Source organism: Caretta caretta, chromosome 1 (assembly GCF_965140235.1).
Source record: "Caretta caretta isolate rCarCar2 chromosome 1, rCarCar1.hap1, whole genome shotgun sequence".
Classification (NCBI taxonomy): domain Eukaryota; kingdom Metazoa; phylum Chordata; order Testudines; family Cheloniidae; genus Caretta; species Caretta caretta.
In genome coordinates this window covers 45,690,703-45,700,766 of record NC_134206.1, presented here as the reverse complement: position 1 = coordinate 45,700,766, position 10,064 = coordinate 45,690,703, and the positions used below count along the sequence as shown (strand labels likewise).

The following is a 10,064-nucleotide window of genomic DNA, read 5'->3' as shown; positions in this document are numbered from 1 at the left end:
AGGGGTAGGCCGGGTCCCCAAGGATAACTATAGGCATTTCAACATCCCCAACAGTAATTTTCTGGTCTGGGAAGTAAGTTCCTTCCGGCAGCTGTTCAAACAGACCAGAGTTCCTGAAGATGCGAGTGTTGTGCACCTTTCCCAGCCATCCCACACTGATGTCAGTGAAACGTCCCTTGTGATCCACCAGCGCTTGCAGCACCATGGAAAAGTACCCCTTGCAGTTTATGTACTGGCTGCCCCGGTGTTCCGGGGCCAAGATAGGGATACTCGTTCCATCTATCGCCCCGCCACAGTTAGAAAACCCCAGTGCTTTAAAGCTATCCACAACGGTCTGCACATTTCCCAAAGTCACTACCCTTGATAGCAGCTGGTCAATGATTGCGTTGGCTACTTGCAGCGCAGCAGCCCCCACCGTAGATTTGTCCACTCCAAACTGATTCCCGACTGACCAGTAGCTGTTGGGTGTTGCAAGCTTCCACAGGGCTATTGCCACTCGCTTCTCAACTGTGAGGGCTGCTCTCATTTTGGTGTCTTTGTGCTTCAGGGCAGGGGACAGCAAGTCACAAAGTTCCATGAAAGTGGCCCTATGCATACGAAAGTTTCTCAGCCACTGGGAATCATCCCATACCCACAACACTATGCAGTCCCACAAGTCTGTGCTTGTTTCCCGGGCCCAGAATCGGCATTCCACGGCATGAACCTGGCCCAACAGCACCATGATCTCCCAATTGCCACATGCTGTGCCGTTTGTGTCCATGTCCTCATCCGTAAAGTAATCATGCTGTCGTCACTTCCTCATCCAGTTTTACAGGTACTGCACATACTGCTGGATAATGCACGAGGTATTTACAATGGTCAAAACTGCAGTGGAGATCTGATCGGGCTCCATGGCTATGGCGCCTGCACGGGTAATCCTGGAAAAAGTGCTCAAAACGTAGGATGGTAGAGAGGCAGCGGAAGCTGTGCTGTTCGGTTCATGATAACCGAACAATGGCCAAAAATGGTTGCCTTTTGTGGCTTTCACAGAGGTGGGAGCCCAGGACAGACAACATGGAGAAGCTCGGAAGCGTGGCAATAGCGGGAGAGCAGAGTTGGCGGTGGAAGCTGTGCTGCTCGGTTCACGATGGCTGAGCAGAGTTGGCAGCAGAAGCGTTCGATGAGGAAGAGAAAGAGTAGATAGAGATTACATAGGAAGATGAGAGGAAATGAGAGGTGGATTCATAGTAGCAGGAGAGGAGCGGTGCACCGTCTGCTGAAAGCAGTATGGCGTCTGCACGCCAAAAAGGTGCGAAACGATTGTCTTCCTTAGCTTTCTGATGACACACACCCAGAAACACCTGCAAGAATGTTTTTGCCCCACCATGCACTGGGAGCTTAACCCAGAATTCCAATGGGTGGCGGGGACTGCGGGAACTGTGGGATAGCTACCAACAGTGCACCGCTCCGACTTTCGATGCTAGCTTTGGTACTGTGGATGCAATCTGCTGAATTCACGCGCTTTAGTGGGGACACAGAAGACCGAATGTATAAAATAGCTTCTGAAAATTCAAATAGAATAATTTCGAAATAATTTCGTACTGTAGACGTACCCTAAATCTCAGTGTTCAGATCCACCCCTTCGCTAACAAAGAGGGATTAATCACTCAGACTTGAAACACTGGGTTAAAGCCATGCCTTCCTCACAGAGACATGAACAAGCAGACGTTGCCTGGCCTATTTAGTGGCTCAAACCCCCAGCCACAGGCACTGCCTTTTGTTTTTCCCAGTGGATGCTCCACCCCAAGGCCCAGCTCCCACTCCGTCTCTTTCCCTGGAGCCCTGCCCTCACTCTGCCTCTTCCTGCCTCCGCTCTGGCCCCTCCCCTCAGGGCCCCCCCAACCAGCCCAATGCTCCACCCTCTCCTGCAAGGCCCCACCGCTTGCTCCTCTGCATCCCCTCCCCCAAGACCCCTCTGCCCACCCCCAGCACCTCCTGCCAGCCATTTTCTGATCAGTGTCCAGCCTGGGGCCCACAGAACAGCTGATCAGTGGCCAGCCCTGGAACTTGGAACCACTGTGGCTGTGGGTTTTAAGCACCCCCTATTTTTTTCTGTGGGTGTTTGAGCCCTGGACCACCCACAGAGTTGGCGCCTATGCCCACCACATAGAAATATGAACAAGAAGATCTCTTTGCCTGGCTTGTATAGTGGCTCAAACCGCCAGCCACATGGAAACAAACAAACAGACAGACCAAACACACGCTATCACTTTATTTGTAAGCACTGCATCTGCTTCTGTACTCTCTGAAATGGTCCTGTTCACTTAATAAGCGTCAATGGGATTATGTGGTTGTAACTGAAAGTATAATTTGACTCATTATCTCTTCATTATGGTATTGCAGAAAAGCATCATGTTTGATGCAACAGTTGTCAGATCTCAAACAAATTAATGCCTGAGAATGTATAGTTAAAATAATTAGGAAAATATATGTGAGTGTAACCCTTGTGCCAGGTGGAGTCAGCAGCAACCAGGGCCCGATTCAATATGTAGGAGTTCCTTTTCAACAATACAACACAGAACCGGCCCAAGCCCCCACACCGTAACCTGGGAAAATTACACACTGCCCCTGGGCACCTCTGAGAGGCAATACTTCCCCACTTGCAAGCAGTCTGAGTGTAGAAAAGAAACTTTTAATGAAAGGAGAGAAGTCACCCGATATTAATTAGGGAAAATGCCACAAGCAGGATTCATAATCATAAAACTGTGAGCAGGTCACCCACCCCAGAGTGCTTGGGACAGTGCCTTCTGCCTCATGTTCTTGAGTTCTACAACCAAAAATTCCTTTACTGTTCCCCCCTCTGCTCCCTCATCACACCCAACTCACAGTGGCTGTCCTTGGTCAGTGAGGACCCAGGGTTCAGAGGTGCATCTGTGTGAGTTCACCTCCCATCCAGTGAAGAAGACACCTTGCTTGCTCTGCCATCTGAGCAGTTTCTCTGGTTGACCACCCCGCCAGCCATGGTTCCTCTCTACTGGCCACTCCGCCAGCTGCTGTTCCTCGCCACCCAGCTGCCCCGCCAGCTGACTGCTTGCCACTTTTGCCAGCCGGCTATCCGTCAGTTACCTTTGGCTGCCACCTGCCTCTCTGCTGTAACCTCTGCAGATCAGCCTCTTAGTGATTTTTAAGCTCTCAGCAGGCTGGCCAGAAACACTGCCCCACTACAAGTGATTTCAGCCATTATTAAGTACTTGAAATAACATAAGACTCCTAATGAAGCCTATTTAGCTCTATCTTTGAAAAGTGGGGAGGAACAGGTTAAAGCAGACCACCTTTAGGGACGGTCCACACCTCCTAACTGGGACACCTATCCCCCCCTCTCTTACTTTCACAGGGGTCTGGCATTCAAGCCCCTGGCTTAACAAGGTCCTTTCAGCTGAGGGTGACCCCCTCATTTGGGATAGGTTAAGCACAGTTCTACTCCCCTTTATTCATACAGTAAAGACAACATTGATGATAACATTTCACTACCCTACATTCAGTACTAAAGTGATTTGTAACCAAACACCAGCCAAAGTTGATCACTTTGAGCAACACAGCTCTATCTGCTGGATATCTTGGCAGAGTAGGTGTGTTCATGTAAATACAATTTGCTCCTGAAGTCTCTTTCCCCCCCCCCAACTAGCTATCATAGGAGACTTCATTCAGACCCTGCTTACATGGGGACAACCTGCTTCAGGCCTTGCACATGACCCACCACAAATCACCATCGAGGGTCCGACTTTGGAGACAGTTGAGCACTTTAGCTACCTCGGTAGCCAACCTTCTCAAAATGCAAAAATCGACAGTGAGATCCAGCACAGGATCCAGTGTGCAAGTGCTTCCTTTGGGAAATTACTCTGATGCATTTTCATAGATCGTGACCTATGGCAGGACACCAAGATACAGGTCTAAAAGACAGTTGTTTTTCCTAAACGTCTCTATGGATGTGAAACCTGGGTGGCCTATTGACAGCACCTCAAAAGTTTGGAGAGGTATCACCAACAATGCCTCCGGAAGCTCCTTTGCATCAAGTGGTAAAATCACATCACTAACACCAGCATCCTCGCTGTAGCCAATGTCACCAGCATTGAAGCAATGATCCTCATGCACCAGCCTTGCTGGGCCAGACATTGTGTGCAGATGCCAGACTCTTGCGTCCCAAAACAGGTCCTCTACTCTCAGCTCACCCCGGTCAGAGAACCCGTGGTGGAAAGAGGAAACGCTACAATGAAAGTGTATCTTAAGAAAACTGATGTGGACATCACAAACTGGGAAGAGCAAGCCACCAACCGACCCCAGTGGTGCCATATCCTCCATCGGGCAGTAGCCCGCTTTGAGAAGAAGTGCCTTGCCCTCGAAGCTGAAAAGAGAGAGGAGGAAGGAAAAAGAAATAACTTTCTCCCAGCAGGCCGCTGGCCTACCACAAAATGTCCTTATCTACTGTGGGCGGATTTGGGGTTCCAGGATGGGACTCCTGAGTCATCTCAGGACCCATATGTAAATCCGTGGTAGAGATCATCCTCGAATTGAGGGATCGCCAATCAATCACATGAGGACAGAAAAAAAGGGAAGTTCCTTATTAACTGTTTATCGTTTGAGAATTACCTTAAATAAATGCTTCAGGTAGTATAAGAGAGTCTGTAAAAATCCATTAACTGATATCATTTCTTTCAATCATCAAATAACCTAAGGTTTCAGAGTAGCAGCCGTGTTATTCTGTATCCGTAAAAAGAAAAGGAGTACTTGTGGCACCTAAGAGACCAACAAATTTATTAGCGCATAAGCTTTTGTGAGCTACAGCTCACTTCAGCTGTAGCTCATGAAAGCTTATGTGCTAATAAATTTGTTACTCTCTAAGGTGCCACAAGTACTCCTTTTGTTTTTACAAATAACCTAACTATGTATACCCTGGTTCACAATGGGATAAGATAAAGTAGAGCAATTACAGGATTCAAAGAGGGTTATTGAGGATAGTGAGATGACATTTCTTAAATGCCACCTGAGAACTCTTAAACAAGAGACGGAGTAACAAGTTTTTAACAATAGGACTCTTATAGATTCCAAAATATAGGAAAGAAGGAAGGCTCTTCTATATCCTTCTATATCTTTATCCTCTATAAACACAGAGACTACACTAAAAAAATCTCTGCTAAAATCTCATCTAGTTTTTCTTTATTTGGCAAAGGATCCGGTTATTTTCCCCCTGCTCCTATAACTACTGTAAATATTTATAAACTATTTTAATTTTCTTCTCCTTCAGGTGTTGAGATTATGGAGATAAAACTGACTTAGAATTGTACTTGAATGACTCCTGATAAATTAGGAGTTAGGTACAGAGTTGCTGCCTTTAGATTAATCCCACTGTACTATATATAAAATAACATAAAACACTATTCTTGGTGTCAGTTAAATTAGATTTACCTATAATATACTTAACACAGAACCTAAAAAGCAAAGAAATTAAAATTTAAGGAAACCAACAGTATATACCATCTGTTCCTCCACCCAAGGACACACACCTGACTAATAGCACAATGAGCATACAACACAAATGCACCTCAACCTGTGCCTATGTCTTCACTGCCAAAAGAGGTGTGTTTTTACAGTGAGATACTAATGCACATTAATTATCTTGCTGTAAAATCCTAGTGGAGACAAGGCTCTCTATATTTTACTGTAATGTGGGTAGATGAGGTCAACCACAGTTGGAAGGTATAGTGTTGACCTTGCCTAGCGGTCAAAACTTGTCTTCAGTGGGCTGGGCATGTTGTTAGAATGATGAAAGACAGATGAGCTAAGTGTCTTTTGGACAGACATCCTATTGATGCTTGACCTTGTGGTTGACCCAGGAGAAGGTGGAGGGATAATACTGAGCAAGGCCTAAGAGGTCTTAATGTGAATTACCATCAGTGTGAAAAATATGCTCTTGACAGAAAGAGGTGAGGGAAAATTGTGAGAATGGGCGAGGATCTGTATGATCTATAGAGCAGGGAGGAGAGCATAAGAACAGCCATACTGGATCAGACCAAAGATCCATCTAGCCCAGTATTCTGTCTTCTGACAGTGGCTAATGCCAGGTGCTTCAGAGGCAATGAACAGAACAGGTAATCATCAAATGATCCATCAAGTAGTTAATATTATGGAGTGCTTGCAACTCCAAAATTAAGGTTGCAACAAATAGTTCTATTATAATGCTCATTTTGAACATACACCTCTGCCCCCCCCCCCAATTTTTAGTTGAAAGAGCTATTGAGCTGCATTTTTTTGGGTCTAATGTTAGTGTTAAGTAGGATTTTTCTAATGACCTTCAGAAGTGAAGAATCACAATTGTTTATATAGTAAAGACTCAAAAATCTATGGTTTTCACAGTGGAAAAAAAAGCCCTTATGAGTTTTGGCCACTTGTTTCTAAACACTGTTTATTTATGTATTTATTAGTATTTATTAAAATGTGCTCAGCACTTTCCATATGTGTAGGAAGAGACAGTCACTGCCTCAAAGACATTGTAATCTAAAAGGACAAAGGATGGAGGAAAGGGAGTCTCATACAAAGTGATTAAGATGAATGGACACAGGTCTTGTTAGTTCTAGTTCTAGATCTGTTGTTTGAAAAATATATATGTATAAACTGACCACTCTGATAATCCCTATCCCTTCAGCAGCTGCAGGTTTAGCCTGTCTCTTCCTGGAACAGGCTCTGGCGTTGAGTCAGGGGTATGCCTCCTCACCTTAAAAAACATAATAAAAAAATCTCATTAAAAATCCCTTTTCACCTTGTCTTTTCATCATCCCAACAATCAATCAATTCCCTCAGCATGACTCATTTAACTCTCTCTAAGTGGTCTTGGTGCCACCAGAAGGAACAGAACACCACACCAAGGAGGTGTGTGGGTTACATACTTCCCCTAGCTGAGGAAGTGTGTCCCAAGCTTCAGTCTTCCTAGTTGAAATCTCATACAAGCCCCCACTTGTAACACCGGTCAGCGGGCAGGATCAAACCAGGGCCCTCTGGAGCTTAGTGCATGAGCCCCTACTCATGCGGTAAAAGCTAACTGGCTGTTAGCTAAGGCTGTAGAACAGACTCATTTTATCTCTCTCTCTAAGTGGTCTCAGTGCCACTAGATGGGACAGAACATCACACCCAGGAGGCGTGTGTGTTACACTAAGGGTGACCAGAGAGTAAGTGTGAAAAATCGGGATGGGGTGGGCGGGTAATAGGAGCCTATATAAGAAAAAGACCCAAAAATCGGGACTGTCCCTATAAAATCAGGGCATCTGGTCACCCTAGTTACACTATGCTGGTGTAACCCCATCCACGTCAATGGTGTTACAGCTGTTTAAAGCTGAAGTAAAACAGTGGCAAATCTAGGGTGACCAGACGTCCCGATATTGAGCAGTTTGTCCCGTGTCCTGACCAAAAATACGGTCGGGACACTATTTGTCCCGATATTTTGTTTCGGGTGCGTTTTTTTTCTTTTCCCCTCCCTTAGGCGGTGATGATGGGCAGCGGGCGCGCCTTTTTCATTGTTACACTGACCCGGCACGTCTGGGTCTTCGGCGGCACTTTGACGGCGGGCCCTTCAGTTGCTGACGGATTTTGGCGGCGGGTACTTCTTTCTTCAGTGGCAAGATTTATTTCCCACTGCCGAATGTGCCGGGTGAGTGTCGGGTGAAAAGGTGCTCCCCTTGCAGCAGTCCCAATATTTTGTATTTAGCATCTGGTCACCCTAGGCAAATCAGGCTCCTGTTTGTGAATGGTACCACAATGTTTTACCAGTTCTGGAGCTTTGCCAGTGTTTAATAGTGGCAGGGCAGGGCCTGACTGCACCTACGCTGGGGTGTTGTTCTCAACGCCTGGGCTCCTGGACTCTGGGGTTTGCCCACCACTCTCCCCTGTATGGAGAATTAAGTTTCTGACCCCCCCCCCGCAACGGGAAGAGGCCGCAAACAGCAAGAGCCCGCCACTGGTCAGGCTCCACGGGCCCCTGCTTTGTCAGCCAGGCACATGCTTTGTGGCCGCGGGGGGGAGGGCCTGACTTCGGCCAGGTGCGGCAGGTTACTGCCGCCATGTGCTGCGCTGCCACCCTGCAGGTGGGGCCCGTCCCCTCCAGGCGCGGGTGGTGGAGGGGCCCCAGGCCGGCAGGACTCCAGGTGGCGTGGGCAGCCGGGCCGGTGGGGAGGGGGCTGAATGGCACAGTAGGGCTAGCGCCCGGAGAGAGCCAATGTGGGGCGGCGCTACAGCCCCGTGCTGGGAGCCGCTTAGAGTGGGCGGTGCAAAGGCCCGAGAGGAAGCAGAGGGCAGCTGTGGGGCGGCGCTAGGGCCCAGAGGGAGCCGGCGTAAGGCGGGGTGGGCTCGCGGTCTGTGCCCGCGCGCGGGGCGGGGAGGAGGAGGAGGGTTTCGCGCTCTAGCCTCTGCCTCTCGGAGCCGCGCGCCCGGCGGTTGGGGCGGCGGGTCTGGCGCGCGGGGTACGTGTCCCGCTGCAGCGGCTGGTGGGGGCTGCCCCCTCCCCGGCTCGGCGCTGTGAGTGGGCGGAAGATGGCGCTGGGCGGATGGAAATCCTAATGACGGTCTCCAAAATCGCCTCTATCTGTACCATGGTGAGGGGGGGGCGGCCGGCTGGGCACCCGCGGGGCCTGTGGGGGAGGGAGGTGATCTAAGGGGGCCGGGTGTGAGGGGGAGCCTCCTGGCGGGGCGGGCTCGAGGGGGCGGGTCCTGGGGCGGCTGGGCATGCTGCGGGGGGGTTGGGGTGAGAGCGAAGCACTGAGTCGGGGGTGGCTTTGGAATTGGGGCGGGAGGCGGCGCTTGCGCGGCCTGCAGCATCGCGCGTGGAGCGGGTGCTGGGAAAGGGCGTGAGGGGGGCGCTTCCTTCCCTTGCAAGCAGGTGACGCGGGTTATGCTGGGTTCGGAAACCAAGCTCCTCGGAGCGGTGCCTCCTCTCCGCCTGGGTTTTGTGCGGCTCCCGTAGAAGAGCGTGCCGCTCGCCGTGGGAGGGAGCGAGGGTGGGAATCAAAAACTGGGTGTAGTTAATCGGCTTTAGAGAATGCAGTACTGAGGCAAGCGCAAATGGCAGTGGGGGGTGGGGGAGCGTAATATGGACATAAGGTGAAACTTGGTTTAAATAACTACACAGGAAACTAGGAATCATTAGTTAACCAGTAAAGTCTTTATCAAAATTGTATCGGAAATCTTGCAGATGCTTTAAAATATTTGCTCAAGCTGGTTTTTACTGACTATAGGATTTCTAGAAATCTTGATTTTCCCCTCCCCCCCCCCCAACTCCACATCATAAATTTTTGTCAGTAGTAGTTAGTACATAATGCCTCACTAATGTTATGTGGGCATGGCTGTCATGTCACAGTGGTAATCTGGTGCACTCTTGGTTACCCTTAAAAGCTGCATTAGCAGCCAGTGTAGTTAGTCTTGTGCAGTATGGTACATATACTGGTATGTAGTCTGAAAGGTTTGCATCGGTCCAAGTCCGGATTGGAACACAGCTGTCAGTGTTTATTTTTAATTGAACTTCATCCTTAATTATTTGTGAAGAAAGAGTTATGACCACACTAATTGGTGTAATAGAACTTTTCTGTCTCTAATTTTAAAAAATTGGGAATTTAGTGCTCTTTGAGAGTGCTGAACTTTGAGACCAAGCTATCCTCTAACCTGTAGAAATAGCCTCTCCTCACAGATGAGGCACGTTGGCAGACCATTGTAGGGAATCTTGCATTCCACTTCTCTGTAAAACTGTACTATGAATGAAGGAGCTATCTACACACCTTCTGAGAGCACAAAAATGTGAATTTAGAGACTGCAGAAGTGGGGAGAGACCTATTGGATCATTCCCTACAGTACTTTCTCTAGGCTTTTTTCTGTCTAGTTATAAACTTCTCAAGCAGTGGGGCTTCCTCCACTTCCCATAGGAGACTGTTCTGCAGTTTTTAGGAATTTCTGTATTGTCTGAATATATCAAGCAAAAGTTTCAAAGGAGGCCCAAACACTTCTAAATGAATAACTTTCTATAGCATGCCAGCTAAAATTGCCAGTAA

General features: G+C 48.4%; 1 protein-coding gene across 2 annotated transcripts in view; it reads left to right on the top strand.

Moving 5' to 3' along the window:
• Nucleotides 1-8,393: 8,393 nt before the first annotated feature.
• The window catches only part of USP12 (ubiquitin specific peptidase 12), a 74,477-nt gene continuing 72,806 nt past the window's right edge, over nucleotides 8,394-10,064 (top strand). For both annotated transcript variants that reach the window (XM_048846309.2, XM_075127545.1), the window contains exon 1: nucleotides 8,394-8,618. In XM_048846309.2, coding sequence (XP_048702266.1) covers nucleotides 8,571-8,618 — 48 coding nt within the window. In that variant the 5' untranslated portion in view covers nucleotides 8,394-8,570. The remainder of the gene's footprint in view (nucleotides 8,619-10,064) is intronic.